The following is an 18,372-nucleotide window of genomic DNA, read 5'->3' on the forward strand; positions in this document are numbered from 1 at the left end:
TCGTATGGCAACATGTGATTCCTTAAATGTTCGCCCATTTTCTTTAATCGTCATTGTTATGAATCTTATTATTGTTGTAAAATAAATTAGGAGACATTGAAATGGAAATTATTTGAATTGAATTGAAATTATATGATAAAATATCTTTTCCTGTATTATTCACTTTGCTCTTGTCAGGACAACACCCCCAACCCCTGTGAGAACGAAGTATGCTCGAGGGATAATTGCCCTGTTCCCTTACCTGGCTGACCCACAAGCCGAAAATGGAGATGTAAGCACAAACTTTAAAGGGTTGGTGTAACTAGGCTATCTTGAGTCTATTCAGCAGAACCTTGGATTATTAGATCAGACATCCAAACGGATCTGTGCACTATACATGCTACATGCTAGGGGTGGGAATCACAAGTTTCATCACGATACAATATATTGATTCTTCAGACAACAATACGATATTTGCTGATATCACAAAGTCTGTCACGATTTTTATTCGATTCAGCGGCCTGCGATCGATATGAGACGATATCATATGCCCATTTACACACAATCAGTTGCATTTATTTTAACTCACAAAAAGTAACTAAAATATGATTTGACAATTTTATTTCTGAGCTCTTCCAGACATTTAAAAAATAGATCTGTGGTTCGACATAAAGTGCCAATTTTCTCATGTTTAAATGCAAATTATTTTGATCGGTTAACTTGAGATCAAGATCCCTTGATGACCTTTCAATTATGAACATACGCCATACGTATAAAAAAAACGTATGCTCCACCACGTGGATTTACAAGGTGACGATATGGCGATATGTATCGGTTTTCACTTTTGATCGATACACAATACGATATTGACGATGCATCGTCCCACCCCTACTACATGGATACTAAGTGTTTTTTCCCCCTTTTCTATTGAGTAATCAAGTTTGGTGGGGGGTATAGTACAAATCGAGACCACTGCCGCTTCAACATGGCACTCACTTATTCTGCTATAGCCTCAAATGGTCTGGTGTGACAAACCAATAACTTATAATTATTTATTCAAACAACTGCAATATTTGGTGTTAATGTCATAACTTTGATAACACGTACTGTTACAATTTTCAAAGGAACATTACTACGATGCTAAAGGTGCCAGTGGTTTCATTGCTTGGAGACTCAAAACGATCCAGAGGAACAGCTCTTCATCTAGGCGCGGCGAGTCATCAAGCCTGCTGACTGAGACTGATGGAGGACCAACAGCTAGAAGACATTCTTCATATACTCCTGAGATGACTCTGAGCCAAGCCCAATGCAAGGAGGCAGTTTCTTTGATGAAACATTCCTCTGATGATGCCACTATCAAGCAGAAGATGAAGATGACATTTGAATACCGACACAACATGGTCCTCGACCCAGAGAGATCATCTGATGTCTTGACCGAATTTCCTCGGTTCAAAGACATCAAAGGCCTGGTAATTACATTTTTATTTTGATTGACAAATGTGTTAAATCTGCATTCAGCAATGTGTTTGTGTTCAAAAAAGTGTTGAATGTCTTATTCTGACAGCAATCACTGAAATAGTTTGGTCAGTGACTTGGAACCCCCAACCCCCCACTATCTATCTCTCTCCTGTAGTCCTGCAGGCAGGGCAGGCGTATCTCCGCAAACGTAACTCATAGAGACTCAGGGATGGCGGCATCGGGGTGAAAAAATACATACTCATACATCGATTGGACCTTCCGTTTCTCAGAAAATGTCAACTTTTCTCTGATTGGATCCAGGCGCGTAGCCACGGGTGCGCTAGGGTGTGCAAATGCCACCCAGACAGGCCAAAAAAAATGGGGTAAAAAAAGTTTTTTGTTTGTCTGCAAAACACATGTCAACGCTGTCATGCACTGTGTCCAACTTATCCTATGTGCGAATAGAAATCACGCTCCGCTGACCTATGTGCCCCGGAGCATCATGGGAAACTAGTTAAGCTGTCGTCCACGTAAAGTAAACAAATGCACGCACAGCAGCAGCAGCGCCAAATCAAGAAGACATGAAACAAAGCTCGCTTTTAAGCTTATTCGGCAAAGGCAAGAAATGTCGCATTGACGACGAGGAAGAAGATGACTCGTTGTCACCCTCCCCCTCAACAAGTGCGGATTGTAGTGCACCCGTTCCCGCACACTGTATTGGTGGTGTACAGTGGAGAAGAGACAGACGATGATGAAGAATACGCAGCCGAAACAATGGCGTTAACAGCGGGGAACGCAGCCAACAACACACCGGAGGTTTGTGCAGAGCCAGAGGACACTGATGCTACAGATCTCTCTGAGAGCCTCCAAAGATATATACTGTATCCTCACCGTTTGCTTTTGTAGAAGAGAAACGAGACCCTCCCTGCACTGCAGCAGCAGACTTTTTTGAGATACCAAAGTAGTTTTACATGTTACCAAAAAATACAATTTAATTGACTGCTTCTATCTGCTAATGAGTGCGAAAAGGAGCAAACATTGATATGTCATGGTCCTTGAAGACACTATGTAGTGATTTTTTTTGTCCACTAGATGTCACCATTTTCCCTCTAAATCTGGCTTGAAAAGCCCCAAATTCGCCGCCAAATGGTCCGCCCCCTGGCACACCCTCTCTTTCTGTGGCACACCCAATGTGCCAAGTCTGGCTACGCCACTGATTGGATCAAAATTGGCGCCGACCTCAAACTATCCAATCAGAGAAAAGTTAGCATTTTCTCTAAACGGAATGTCAGATGGTGATGCCTATAAAATACTATGTACTTTCCCCCCCCCAAATCCAATGCTGCCATCCTTGAGTCTGTACGAGTCACTGACCACACTATTTCAGTGATTGCTGTCGGAATATAGTCATTTAACACTTATTTTAACACAAACATCGCTGAATGCAGCTTTAAATACTCTGTGTATACCCCTCATTGTTTCAACATGCCTGGTCAGCTGCCCCACCCCCCACACACACACACATTTGTTAATTTAATGTTAATTTGATGTTGATGCAATACTGATTATAATGGTTTTCTGAAATGTATTCTCTTGATATGTCATTTATGTTTTGCAGATAGAACAAGACTTTGTCCAGCTTTTTGGAGAAGATGCAGCATCCAGGTTTCTTGAGAGGTTCGTCTAACTACAATAGACCCTTCTCACGGGGGCCATTTTGTGTCGAAAAGGCAGGGTAAACACAGGTGCAAGTAAAACACTAATGAGGGTTTCCAACTTCCATGATTGGAATTTGGAAACCCTCATTAGTGTTTTGCTTGCACCTGTCTTTATTCTCCCTTTTCGACACAAAATGGCCCCCGTGAAAAGGGTCTATAGTCCTAGTCTCAGCCAGCTTGTGGCTAGTTGAGGTTGTTCTCCTATAGCCCTTCGTTATTTTTCGTATCGCCTACTTCAGCATGCGTACAAAGGGATTTCATCTGTCATTTTATTTTTCATAGACATTTTGTAAAATGCTTATACAAATAGTTTTACTTGGTCAAACCAAGCGATTCAGCTCCAGAATCCTGAGAGACCATATAACATTTCACTGGGACCAAAACAAAAAAAAACATTTTATTTCTTTAAATCTGCTTTTTTTAAATGTTTTGGTCCGAGTGAAATGTTCTGTGTTCTCCCGTTTCTAAATATAGTTGAACCGTTTGGTTTGAACAAGTAAAACTCTTTTTTATAAGCATTTTACAAAATGTCTATTGGAAAATAAAAGGCGGATGAAAATCTCTGGTATGCATACTGAAGCAATAAGTGACGTTTACTTTGGCACTCTATGGATACAGAATATTCACAATATGGTTTTTATATGCACTACTGTACATCTCACTTGATATTTGGGACTAAGCAAGCACAGAAGCAGAGTTTTTTTTGTATCAGAATGGGCCTTTTTGGGGTGACTATACAGAAGAGTAAGCTTGATCGGTCTGCATAGAGACTAAACTTATGCAGCAATGTGTTTTTAAACCCCAAAATTTCAGACAAAGTAATCTCAATGTAAAAACTCTGACTTTAACTTTAAAATTCTCTAAAATTATCCAGTAAAATGTTTTAATTTTTTTTCCCTTCTTGCAACCCAAGATCAAAGAATGAAGTAATGTCCCTCACAATTTAGTGGGTTGTTTTAATTAAAAAGGTAAAACCCTCTTTGGGTGACGCCATGAATTTGCATAAAGGAATGTGAAGGTTTCTTTATTGGGGGCAAAGCACTGAAGGTGCGTATACTGTAGGCCAGAGGTTTCCAAAGTCTGAAACTGTTTGCCTCCCCCAAGACAAAACTACAAGCTAGGAAAAATGCTGCCCCCCCCTTAGTTTACTTGCTTGCTTTTGCTTAATTCCTGGATGCCTATGATTATTTTATTTGACCCCAGAGACACTCAACAATTGAGCCAAGATAGCCTGATCTCCTTGCCTATTTGTCATACAGTTAGAAAGTGTGCTGTGAATATTCATGACTTCATCAGCCCAGTCAGATTTTAGGCCTTGATGGAGGTTTGCACTCTTCCAAGTGGATTCCTCTATAATATCATATTGTGCAGGGTTCCTATAGGTGCTGTAAATCTGAAAATGCTTGAATTTTGACGTGGTATTTTCAAGATTTGATAAGTGCTTGAAAATTGTCCATGCAAGATTAATAAATTCTCATTTTCTCTAGATGGCCTACTGCATTCAAGCAAAAAATCATCCGAGAAAGCAGGACTCTTCCCACAACAAGTGACCTGCAAGAGCTGCTCTTCGTGGCAGAACTCGCATCAGATGAGGAGGACTTGGATGACTCTGGTAGGTTAATGTATTTCTTCTAGTCATGCCCCTTCTTAGTCAATTCACCTTTTTCACTTCCCACACAATTCCCCCAATTTTGCGTCTTAAAAGGCAGGAAGTAACACAGGTTCAAGCAACATTAATTAGGGTTTCCAACTTCCAATCCATTTAGGTGATCCAGTGCCGGGGCCCTCGTTAATGTTTTGCTTGCACCTGCGTTACCTCTTGCCTTTCAGACACAAAATGGGTGAATTGGGTGGGAAGTGAAAAATGCTAATTAGTTGCCCCGATTGGTCTGTAGGATTTTTAAAGGTGAACTATGCCCAATTTAATAATTCATGTTATTCCTATGGTCTATGAGTGTCCAAAAATATACCAACTCTTTCGCAAATCCAAAACTTTCTGTTAGGATAAAGCTCAATTGGCTATAAAAACTTTTAAAACAAATTTATGGATCCACAAAATCAGTCTCCCATTCAATGATGCAACTCCAGAATTTATAGTTTTGGTACGGAGTACCTCATGTTAACAAATATTGATTGAACTTCCCTAGGACATCGAAACAACACATTTGAATTCCTAATTTGGGGGTGTTGCCCTTTAACTCATTGAGTGCCAGCCACTTTTGGAGAACGGACGCTCCCAGTGCCAGAGTTTTCAGAGCGTTTTCAGTGATTTCTCGAGGCCCACAGAATATTGTGTGATATTACTATGTAAACACCGAACACGCAAAAAGAACAAGGAGACTCTATTGTATCATCAGCAAAAAAAAGTTTATTGATACCATTTTCCGTTCTTTAGTTATGAGCCGGAGAAGATAGGTTGTTTTCAGCGTTTTCAGGCATTTCAAATTAAAAGCTGAGATATTCAGCCTTTTGTGAAATGCAGCATTTCAAGCACATTCACTGACTCTAGATACGGTAATATTTTCTGATGTAGTGATGTGGTGTAGTTGTGTCCTGCCCATGGTCCTGCCCTGCGTGCCCCACCCCCCCTCCCCCCCCCCTCAGCTGAAAACTCCTCCCCACACTAGTAACACACAGCCTCGCACCAAGCGTCTCTAGGAAGCCTGGGAAGCGCCGCCTCCCAGGCAGCGCAACATGGAGAAGCCACACGCGGACTGCAGTGAAAGGTTTGGCTTTTCAGTGTCGCGCTGCTGCTTTTCTAGCGGCTAATCATGTGGAGAAACTATGCTGACAGACAGACAGAGGCAGAAGGACTCAGTTGTGTGCGCGGATTGACTGTGTTCGCACGCACCGTCAGTTGCAGCCAGAACAATCTACATGGCTCTGGATTGCAGCATGAGCGGGTTCTCTTTCATCAAGGCTAATTCAGGCTGTGTATTCCTGACATTTCTGTAATCTGGAGAGCACTGTCGCCACCTAAGGGTTCTGTAAAATAGGTTATAGACCTCCAATAGCTACTATAGTTGTACAGGAGCTGCGGAAGGCTTTGATCGACGTCCCACCGTCAAAAAACGCATTGGACGTCGAAGGACGTCCGTGGCACTCTACGTCACTATTTAATTGGACGTCGAAGGACGTCCATGGCATTCAATGAGTTAATATTCCACAAATTTGAATACAAAGTTTAGGAGATCATGATCTTTTATTATTATCTCCGCCAGGAGATCATGTTCGCGGCTGCGTCTGTCTGTCTGTGTGTGCGTGTTCCCTGTCTGTGTGTTCCTCCTCTCCTCTAGCTTGGCCTTCGTGTATCTCGAGAACCGTTAGTCAGATCGACTTCAAACTTTGGGAGTGTGCTAAGGAGTGCGTGACTGAGTGCAGTGACCTGTTCTCGTGCAATTCGGCATAGCACCACCTACTGGCAATTTCTGTTTTTATCTCAACAACTTATCTCAATATTTCGAGAACCGTTGGTTGGATCAACTTCACACTTTGGGAGTGTGCTAAGGAGTATATGAACGGAGTGTAGTGATCTGTTTTCGTGCAATTCGGCATAGCACCACCTACTGGCAATTTCTTTTTTTTTAGCTCAACAACTTCTCTCAACAACCATTCGTCCGATCGACTTCAAATTTGGGGAGTGCGCTGATGGGAACTCCACACAGTGCAGTGCCCAATTTCGTGCAATTCGGCACAGCGCCACCTACTGGCAACACAAAAAGTGGTTTATCTTGAGAACCGCTCGTCCAATCAACTTCAAACTCGGGGAGTGCGCTTATGGGGAACCAAAGGACTGCAAGGAGCTGAATTCCAGGCAATTCCGCATAGCGCCACCTACTGGCAATTTATTTTTTTGATCTTAACTTATCTCAACAACCATTCGTCCGATCGACTTCAAATTTGGGGAGTGCGTTGATGGGAACTCGACACAGTGCAGTGCCAATTCCGTACAATTCGGCATAGCGCCACCTACTGGCAACACAAAAAGTGGTTTATCTTGACAACCGTTCATCCGATTGACTTCAAACTTGGGGAGTATGCTGCTGGGGACTTGACGTAGTGCAGTCCTGAATTTCTTGCAATTTGACAGCGCCACCTACTGTCAACACAAAAAGCTTGAGAAACATTCGTCCGATTGACTTCAAACTCGGGGAGTGCGCTGGGTGATTTGTTTGAACATTTAAAGGTTGGTTGGTTGTATTCAAACATGTTCTTGACTTTGTTGATGGACTTTCTTAGCACATCAGAACTCAAAATACTAGTTAACATGACTACAAATTACCACTTTTACAGCCCTATTATTTCTGTAAATGATCAGGCAAAAAATACCATGGTAAAAAAAGAATCCTCTTCAAACCAGTATCTCAAATATGAACAAAGCTAGTAGTGGGCCATGCTGCATTACGGACATCAGTTTGTCATAATAAACATCGAACAAAAAGTTCAGAAATTTGTGTTTGGTAGATTATTTCTCTGTTGTAACAATGCTTCTTGGCAATACATTTCATACATAATTTCATACATAATTCATTTCATACATAATTTAAAAGGGAAATAAACATGTTTTCCAACGGGAAAGCCTGTTTATTTCCCTTTTAAATTATGCCCCATTTGTAAGGAACATGCATTTGTGGAATGAGCAGCACAGCTGAGTATGCGCGTTGCACTCATGTAAAATGTGTCAAATCTTCTCCCCGCCACTACTGAACAATGTATTCTCCTGTTGGTATTGATTTTTCTTTGGTGTTGTTTGGTGCATTGGATGATTGAACTCTCTATCAGTAACAAGGAAGAAACAAGACATATTGACAATTTTACTATTTTTCTTTTCTAGGCTGCTGGGACAGTGATTTATGTTCCATTCTCCTCGTGCTCCACCTGATTCCGCCTACAGCCCAAGGCCGTAAGAGACCCGGCAAGATGTCCGCAGCCGCAGCAGAAAAGCATCTTGTGGTGTTCAAGAAGGTTAGTATTTTAGCCTGTACAGCAAATGTAAAAAGAAAAATGTGTTTTAAGGCAAAAATTACAATCTTTTAACATAGGATTCTTGGGGGAAAATACTTTTCTGCAAAAGTGGTTAAACTGACATTGTCACACAATAAAGGCAGGCCCTGTAGGGGTTAAGTCAGTTGACAGTCTATTGATATATATATGGGAGATAGGGGTGTGCTTCTCTCCATACTAAGACGATCCGATATGCATCTAGATACATGGGCTACGACACAATTCTGGGATGATACGCTTTATCAGGGATGCAAATTAGTCACCTTTCGGTGACAGTCACCTTTTTCATCCCAAAATACCCAAAATAAGATGCTTGTATGAATGATTTCTAGTGGTTTTGTGTCTGCCCTGGTAGATCTGTCACCTTTTTCACTCTCCATGAGTTAGCATCTCTGTTTTATACAGAACGAGTTCAGTGTGATTGGATTTAAGTTGTGGACCGGTGATGTCATTCATGCCCAAAGGGCATCACTGGTCCACAACGTAACTCAAATCAACTCTCAATAACTCTCAAACGAAATTAATGGTTGCAAAACTGTTTTGGATATTTGTGAGATCATGTGAAAAATAAATCTGTATGGCTTTTCAGTAAAGTTCTCCTTTACGACATGCAAAGAGCATTGATGTTTTGTTCCGGGACAATTTTGGTAGGAATTTAGCCTATTAGCTCTGATAAGATTTGCCCCATTTATACCAGTTTACTTCTAGATTTTTAAATATATAACATCCTTTTGTCCTCAGAGTGGAACAAGCATCCAAGAACATCTTGACTCCATCAGCGCCACGACTCAACCCTATCTCCTTGCTGTTGGGCCGAAGAAGAACACCATCCATGACTACTTCATCATTCTCCACAAGCAGGCCATACCATGTGCGTCTACCAGTGCGCTAGGTGCTTTCGATGAACTCTTCAAGGCACACTTTGTGTTTGGAACCTCTTACAATCAGGTGCTGTACAACATGTACACCTTCATGCAGACAACTGTGTATGAAATAGACATCGGCAAAGTCAAGGAGGGCGCACGTGCTGCGGAGATCAGAGCTAGAGTGCTACACTAGGCTAATTTGACACTTGGGCTCAGCAATATCGGCATAAATATAGCAGCGTGTAATCATAGAAAAAAATCCTTCTCATTATCGGGATAGCATTTCCCATGTCACTCAGCCCTTGATACCATGGGGATGATTTGTTTTGTTTGCAAGGCCCATTTTTTGAATACCAACTTGCTTGTGAGGCATGTTAAATTAATTCATGGTTTATGTCCTGGTAAAACACTTCGCCTAAAATGTGCTCAGGCAGGATGTTGTTATGCTTGTGGTACCTTCTCAGGTTTTAGGAAGCATTTGAACACAAAACATGTAGAGCAAATTGAGCATGAAGTAAATGTCAGACCAGATGATGTAGCTGATGACAATGCACAGTCACAGTCACATTTAGAAGAAACAGCCACTAGCTCTCAGGTTTTTCCAGTATCCGACGATACTCTTGATATATGTGCATCGAACAAGAATACTCTTAATATGTGTGCATCTGCTATTGCGCACCTTCAGGTTGCAGGTGTCGGGCAGTCTACTGTAAATAGTTTTGTATCGTCTATGGAAGAAGTAGTACTAGAGATACACAGTCAAGCCAAAGATGCAGCTTTGAAATGTTTGTCTTCACAGGATACAAGTACTAAAGACAAAATAGAAGAATCTTTTGAGAAAATTGAAAACCCTTTCACTTCATTGAATTCTGAATCAAAACGCAATGCATATTTTCAGCAGAAATCGAGAATGGTTGAACCTGTGGAAAAAGTACTTGGCGTTAGGTTTGACAGTAGAAGAAATAGATCTACTGGAACTTATGATCAGAAAGTAGTAACTGACAAATTTGCTTATGTTCCTATTCTTGAAACATTGAAGTTTATTCTTGGAAATCCAAACATCAGTGAGTTCAGGGCCAGTCACACCCCCAAGGATGGTGTTTATGTTGATTTGAAAGATGGGTCATATATGAATAGGCATCCTCTTTTTTCTACTGAAAATGATGCATTGCAAATCCAACTTTTTTTCGATGAATATGAAACTTCGAATCCGTTGGGAAGTAAGAAAGGTATCCACAAGCTAGGGGCTATATATTTTACATTGAGAAATTTCCCACCCAAGTTTAATTCATCTTTAGTCAACATACATTTGTGTGCACTTTTTCATGCCCAGGACATTAAAACCTATGGGTTTAACGCAATACTTGAGCCAATTATCAATGACCTAAAAGTGCTTGAAACTAATGGGATTGAAGTTCCCATGTTTGAACGTCCTGTTCGTGGCAGCATTGTGCAAGTCACAGGAGATAATCTGGGAATACATGGATTGTTTGGGTTTGTGGAATCATTCAGTGCTCGGCATTGCTGTCGTTTTTGTCTAATTGAGAAAGCGGATATTCAAATCTTATTCTGTGAAGATGACCAACGTGTGGTATTGCGCACAAAAGAAATGCATGCAGAACATTGCCATGCTATACAAACAAACCCAACACTACCTCATGTCTACGGTGTGAAGCGTTCATGTTTATTGAACTCTCTGCAGTATTTCAACACCTCTGATAACTTTGCTGTCGATATAATGCATGACCTTTTAGAAGGCGTTGCACAGTTTGAGGTCAAACTCACATTGCAGTATCTGCAAGAGAACTTTTTGACCAGCAAAGACCTGGCTGGTAGAATACAGGCCTTTAACTATGGTTACACTGAGAGGAGAAATCGTCCTCCTGCAGTTAAATTGATTGATGGAAGTAATGATTTAGGCCTCAATGCCATACAGTCCTGGTGTTTTTTGCGCAACATGCCATTGATATTTGGTGATCTAGTGCAGAGAGATGACAAGTACTGGCATCTTTTAATGTTGCTTCTACAGATTGTCAATATTGTGTTTAGTCCTATTCTAACACAGGGTATTACCATCTATCTTAAACACATTATTGTTGAGCATCATCGACTTTTCAAGGACTTGTTTCCTGCTAGGAATCTCTTACCTAAACATCACTTCATGGTTCATTATCCTCGATGCATAAGGAATGTTGGACCAATTCTGCATATGTGGTGTATGCGCTATGAGGCAAAACATAACTTTTTCAAGACTCAACTAAAGAGTTTCAAAAATATCACCAAGACATTGGCCAAAAAGCACCAACGACACATGGCATTGCATTGGGGATCCTTTTGCCAAGACCGATTAGCCATTGGTCCAGGAAAGACAGTGGGACTCAGTGAACTGAAAGAAGGTCCTAAGATCGCAGCCAAACTAAAAACTCCATTAACTACCAATGTTCTCTCAGTGAAGTGGGTAAAGCACCATGGTACTGAATATCGCCGTGACTTGATTGTATGTGTTGAGGTAGCCATTGACATGCCAGTGTTTTGTCAGATCAAGACTATTGTTGTGAAAGATGAACAAGTTGTTCTTATTGCTTCAGACATAGAAACAATTTGTTTTGATGAGCATTACCATGCATTCAAAGTTGCATTCAAGCGAGGCGGGGTGCTTAAAGTGTTTGATGTCAAAGAGTTGTTGTACTTCAAACCATTTGATGTTCTCATGGCATATGGAGCAACTGATTCCTTCCATTATATAGTGCCATATTGCCATCTAATGCAGCATTGAGCAGTGTTTTAAGTGTGAAGTGATGGTTTTCTGCATACTGCTGTTGCCCGGGGTAGGTGATTAATCCATCTGAGGAATGACTCCTAGATCTATGACGGTGTAGTAGCCTGATGCATTTTCTATGGTGTCGCATCTCATGGTGGTTATATCATTCGTTTGATTTAATTTGAATCTGGATTTGGCTTTTAAAATTTCTACCTTGGATTTTGTCACAAAGGATATAACATATTGTAATACTGTTAAAAAAAATCTTAATTGTCCACATTTTACTTGAGTTCTCATTGCAGTGGAAAGATTTTAATCCGGGAAACAGGATTAGACCGTCATTTTGCTGCTGTATTTTAGATTGGATATCTAAAACTATACATAAATATTAAATTATGAAACGTAAAATAGTAATATCTCATTTTGGACCGCTAAAACTAAACTTTAAATATTCAATATGAAAGGTCAAATATTATCTAATTTTAGACTAAATTTAAAGATATCGTGCTTAGTAATCCTGCTTTCCAGATCTCCTAACTAAAGGTCATTTGTTCCCTTTGACAATTCAACTTTATAATGATTGTTCTTGCCTTTTTTTCTCTTTTTGGATACGAAAACCTTTCTATGTAAAGATAGTCTCTAACATTTCAGAGGATAATTATCTATATTATCAAATGGCACAACCCGTTCTCACTCCGAGTGCGTAGCATATTGACGCTTTGTCCCGTCCCTTGTGTGTCACTTGTTACTAACATGGTACCCTTGAGCGACCCATGAATCTTTGATGCTTATGGCAACTGATTAGCCTAACTGCTCCCCCATTAGTCAACTGCTGCCCCATTAGGGTCTGGAGGAGCTAACCTCTCCCAGACCCTAACCCTAAACCTAACCTCTCCCACCCCCCATGCCTAAACCCAACCTTCCCCAGACCCTAACCCTAACCTCTCCCACCCCCCATGCCTAAACCTAACCTCCCCCAGCCCCTAAACCTAACCTCTCCCACCCCCCACGCCTAAACCTAACCTCCCCCCAGACCCTAATGGGGGAGCAGTTGACTAATGGGGGAGCAGTTAGGCTAATGGAGGACAGTTGCCATAAGTGTCAAAGATTACTTCCATGGGTTTGCATTGAGTTTAAGTCATTTCATGGGTCGCTCAAGGGTACCATGTTAGTAACAAGTGACGCACAAGGGACGGGACAAAGCGTCAATATGCTACGTGCTCGGAGTGAGAACGTGTTGAATAGCAACATCAGGATTATCCTCAAGTGTTAAGAGAAAGTCTAAGGCACTTTATTGTTATACTGTAATGTATCAGATCTTTTTATTTTGTGTGTATGTAAAGTCAATGTTCTCTGCAGGCAAGAAGAATGTATTTTTTGTGTTCGTGCAACCAAAAGCTTTTACATGTTGTTCATTCAACCAACATTGCACTTTAAAGTTTGAGTAGTTTGAATGCTCAATAAATAAAGACATGGACATAATTAATAGTTTTTATTGTTTTTTTTACATTACATGCAAATTTTACAGTATAGTAGTAGATTTATATATACACTGACAGGAGTTAATTAAAAATCAACACTTAGTGTAAAGTGGGAATAACTCCCACAAGGAGTAAATACATTTTTGAAAGAGTTAATTTTCGTTCACACTGGTGAGAGTAAGTGTTAAATTAACACTCAGTGTTAACTACTTTTAACGTTGATGGAGAGTTAAATTAAGATTAACTTTCGGAGTCAAATGCAATTAACACTGCAATTAACACTATGAGTGTTAATTTCCGCATAGTGTAACATTTCAATTAACACTGCAATTAACACTATGAGTGTTAATTTCCGCATAGTGTAACATTTTATTAACACTATTCAGTGTTGAGCAGGGTGATGCAGTGTTAAATTTGAACTCTTTCCAGAGTTGAATTAACTCTGAAAAATCAACACTATGTCAAGAGTTACTTCAACACCCTGTGGTGTGGGACCATATGTTATCCGAGCCAGTGTTAAAAATAACTCTTTAAGTGTTGATTTAACACTGCAAATTTTACTGTGGACAGGACAGGTGTTCATATAGCCTATGTCTCGGCTAATCCTCATCTCCGTGATAGTAGCCTAATAGCAGAATTTGCGAGGGTCTTTGATCTTCTATCTCCAAATTCCCAATAGCCTAAATAGGCTAAATAAATACATAGGCTTACATAGCATACATTAATAAATAAATAAAGAACTTTCTCCCTCTCTCTCTCTCTCCCGATCCCTCCCTCTTTCTTTCTTTCTCTCTCTCTCTCTCTCCTCGCACGGCGGACGCCCGACATAGCCTAAAATGAAGGTCTAACAAAACGCATTTTTATAATCATATAGGAAAATCTCTGGGAATTATTTTGTCCATCCCGAGAGGTTATTAGTAGGGGTGTCACAATATATCGTCCCACGAAATTTCGCGATAGTAAAACGTCACGATATGTATCGTTGAGATGAAATCTCATATCGTGAAAAAAAAAAAAAAAATTTTTTTTTTTTTTTCAAAAGTAGACAAAGAAACGTCTTTGTTTGTTGAAGTTCAATGTGTGGAAAGTAGTTCAGTTGAACAAGTCTAAGAGACACATGAGAAGTTATACAGGAGAGAAACCATTCAATTGAGTTTCTGGCAAAACTGTTTACTTGACAGGAAAAACTGAAGATGCATAAAAAATAGACTAAGAAAAGTCTTGTTGTTTGAGTTTGAAGAAAAACTGAAGATGCATAATGAGAATTTATACTGCTGAGAAACCTTTTAGTTCAAAGTAAATCTAAGTGACGGTGTAACTCATTCTATTTCAAGATAAGCCTTATCTCCAATCTCATGTTTTTTCTAGTTGTTATTGTAATAACAATTTCCCACAACAGCATGTTTTGTATTTGTGCATTTCAAATAAAATACTACTTTTCCAGTCATATATTGTCATTATTCAAGTTAAAAAAAATATTGTTAAAATCGTATCGTATCGTATCGTTATCGGAACCCAGTATCGTGATACGTATCGTATCGTGAACTGAGTGTATCGTGACACCCCTAGTTATTAGCCTATCAGAGTCTCTGCTGGCCAATCCAGGAAGTTTGACAATACTATTTGGACCGTTTCATTTGTGGCTGTGTGAACACAAACGAACCAAGGCACAAATGCAACAATTGTATCAATTAAGTACCTGAATCGGAACAAAGCAAACGACCTACAGGTGTGAATACACCCTTAGTCTCAAATGAAGCTTAGGTGAAACTACAGACCAGAAAGACCTTTGTTTGTTTCACAACTCATTCCCCTCTTTCCTTTCAGCTGCCCTGCATTCAACTGATTAGGGGAGCGTTAGTGATTTTTCTAAACCAATCACAGTTGGCCACATCTTCCCATTCAGCCAATCTCAGCCTTAGCGGCAACCTTTAAAAACTGCTCTCTTCTCATACACAGTCTGCTGTTATTTCAGTTTGATTGCTGCAACCCTCCTCCACCCCATTCTCCTCCAGGGGTCTCATCTATCAAACCTTGTGTAGAATCCCTACTAAAACCATGACTAACCTGTCCAGTGACTATCTACTCTATCCAATCCGTGTTTCACCACCCAGTATGATATCGTCTTGCAAAGGTATCCAACACAGACGTAGTTATGTAAACAACAAAACGGTTAAAAAGTAAACAAGACAACTTATGCAAATAATCTGCACCAACCCTGACACTTCTTTAACTCCAGCGCCCCCAGTGGTTTAGTGGCAAAGAGAAGTCAGTGAGAAGTGTGCACAGGCACACCTTATCCTACACAAACTACATTCCAAAGCTGAAATGCCAGACTGCTGTCCAACTGGAGTGCGCTGTTCCCCTCTGTTGGTTAGTTAATTTGTCCTGTTGGAAAATTGCTTTGCATCTGTTGTGACAAGCGGAGATAATTGTTGTTTGCAGTGAATGTGTTTGGGAAGGATATGTAGCCTATGGGTTGTAAAAAATATGTTTTGAATTATATCTCCCATGACAATAGAGTCTGTTTTTTGCCGTTCACACCTCTCTCAGCCTCAAGTCATTGGAAATATTTAGAACTTGGAACAATCATTATTCTACCAGTCAACACTGGAATCTTCTCTTCTTCTTTTTATCTTTGTGATTAATGATTTAAATCCATGTGGTCATGAATGGGCTGTTAATGGTCATTTACGGTATGTATGTATTTATTTCCTGTCTATATGAATAGTTCATTTGCAAAAACAGATTTAAATCCATTCTTAAAATTAGCCCAATAGACAACATGCTGATACGCCATAGCCTATGAAAGTACATAGAGGATCATTTCCTGTGTTCTCGGACTTGTAGCGAGATGCTGCTGCTTTATCCACAAAACTGCATGTCAATGTAATAAAAAGAAGGAAGAAATAGGCTATCAAATAACATGTCGGTGATGTCAGGTTATGGACGTGATCGCGATGGGATGCATGTGAGTGTCAAAATGCGACATTTACACTTCAAGTTGTACTCTTTGATTGAATGGTGATAAGAACATATTGACGCACATAATTAGCGAGCAGGCGACAGATTACAGATCATTTTTAATGGCAGAAATCGGTTAAGAATTAAGCAGAGAATCCATGGTTAATCACAGGCAGGTTGCCTGTGTCTGTGCGCATTTCCAGCAGCGAGAGGAGGAGAGGAGAGGCACACCGCTGACTGAGAAGTGAATACAGTGATTAATACATGATTTTTTAAGGTGCAATGTTATACCTAATACACATGACATTCTGAATATCAGACCAAATCCTCTTTTTCCCCTCCATCTCCAAATCGGACCACTTTTTTACTTTTTTCCTCAGTCGCGCTCACTGCATTCACCACAGCCAGCAACATGTTGGCACTCTCTCGACATTTTCTTTTTTCATGCCTTCGCCATCATGGGGGAAAAAATATCGCATCCCTCAGTCCGCTCTCGACATCAACGCTCTTCTGCTGATTTCTCGGTGGATACAGCTGCTTGCAAACATGATAGATCGCTGGCTAAAAAGGAAAACTACGTCCTCAGAAGGGGGACCTGCTCAGAAAAAACAAACAGGACAAGTCGAACAACAAGGCACTTCTAGTTGAAACGTCAACACAGAGTAACATCACTGTCAGTGATGTTTAGTGTTACGTTATTGACGATGAAGAATTTGATATCGATAAGGAGGGAGGAGCCCAGCCGGGTGGCAACCCACGAGCCCGGTCCCTCTACGTACCAGAGCCCTCCCCCTCCACCGGTCCCGGCAGAGTAGTTCCGGAGCAGCGGATTGAGTGGCCCTGACCACGTGACCACCTTCGACCCTTCCTAGAGGGCTGACCGTGCGTAGCTACTGGGACGTAAGTTGGGGCTTGGCCAGCCCCGGCTGGGTCACCTGGGCGAGGGTGTATGATGTTGCGAGACACGAAACATCCTATGACCCCACGGTACATCACTGAGGAGACGTCCCAGTTGCATCCATGCAATGTTTCTTTCTTTATTAGTTAGCCTGGCTTAGCCAGTGACTCATAGGAATAGACTACGTGACAACCAGGAAAGACTAGTGACTACTGGAGAGTCAGTTGACAGCCGGAACAGGGACGGCACCCGGGTAGCAGTATGGGTTAGCTCCCCAGCCTGCGTCTTCCGTGAGGAAGAAGCCCAACAATCCACGAGAGGCCTTTTAGGAGGGCCATTCAAGCCGCAAGTGGAGTCTGCAGTGCCACCAAGTACTGGTACTGCATGGTATCCACCAAGATGCCATCACCTCGGAATGAGATGTTTGGAGCGGGGGAGTCTGGTACAGCGCACAGGTCCTAGACCTGGAGAGACGAGGGAGGAGCCCGGCCGGGTGGCAACGCACAGAGCCCGGTCCCTCTATGTACCAGAGCCCTCCCCCTCCCCCGGTCCCGGCAGAGTAGTTCCGGAGCAGCGGATTGAGTGGCCCTGACCACGTGACCACCTTCGACCCTTCCTAGAGGGCTGACCGTGCGTAGCTACTGGGACGTAAGTTGGGGCTTGGCCAGCCCCGGCTGGGTCACCTAGGCGAGGGTGTATGATGTTGCGAGACCCGAAACATCCTATGACCCCAGGGTACATCACTGAGGATACGTCCCAGTTGCATCCATGCAATGTTTTTTTCTTTATTAGGACGTTAAAACGTTAATCCTCCTTATGCCGAGTGCCAGTGATGTCAACGTTGTTGTCGCCACTCAAATTACATTTCTCATAAAGCAGCCATGAAAATTTGGTGGAAGCATTTAAAGTGAAATGACACACAGATGGTTTATAGTCACTTCAATAGAACTCTCCCCAATGCAAAATTCGAACAGGTTTAGTTGCCAGTAATGACAGTAAGAAAGGCAGATGTAGTGAGCAAAGATGGATGATTTAATTTAATATTCCATAGCTCTGACCTAACAAAATCTAACTGACATCACTATTGTGAACACAAAACAACACTTCTGATAATATGATATTAGTGTTTTAGTAAAGTGTATCACTCAATACAAAAAATAAAGGCTTTCATAGAACCAAAAGCCTATGGCTTAGTCTGCAGAAAAAATGACAAAAGCCATAGTAATTTAGACTCAGGTGTGCA

The 18,372-nt window shown here is 41.1% G+C and overlaps 1 protein-coding gene across 2 annotated transcripts in view; it reads right to left on the reverse strand.

Annotated features, from left to right (window-relative positions):
- The window catches only part of LOC310770728 (NLR family CARD domain-containing protein 3-like), a 63,842-nt gene that overhangs the window by 24,586 nt on the left and 20,884 nt on the right, over nt 1–18,372 (reverse strand). Inside the window, exon 7 of one of the 2 annotated variants that reach the window (XM_083663449.1) lies at nt 16,365–16,468. The exons of the other annotated variant lie outside the window; for it this stretch is intronic. Within the exon in view, the coding sequence (XP_083519575.1) occupies nt 16,375–16,468 (94 nt within the window). The 3' untranslated portion in view covers nt 16,365–16,374. Of the gene's footprint in view, nt 1–16,364; nt 16,469–18,372 lie in introns of those variants that run through there. 2 annotated transcript variants of the gene reach the window in all.

Source organism: Poromitra crassiceps, assembly GCF_964638095.1.
Source record: "Poromitra crassiceps genome assembly, contig: HAP1_SCAFFOLD_201, whole genome shotgun sequence".
NCBI lineage: Eukaryota > Metazoa > Chordata > Actinopteri > Beryciformes > Melamphaidae > Poromitra > Poromitra crassiceps.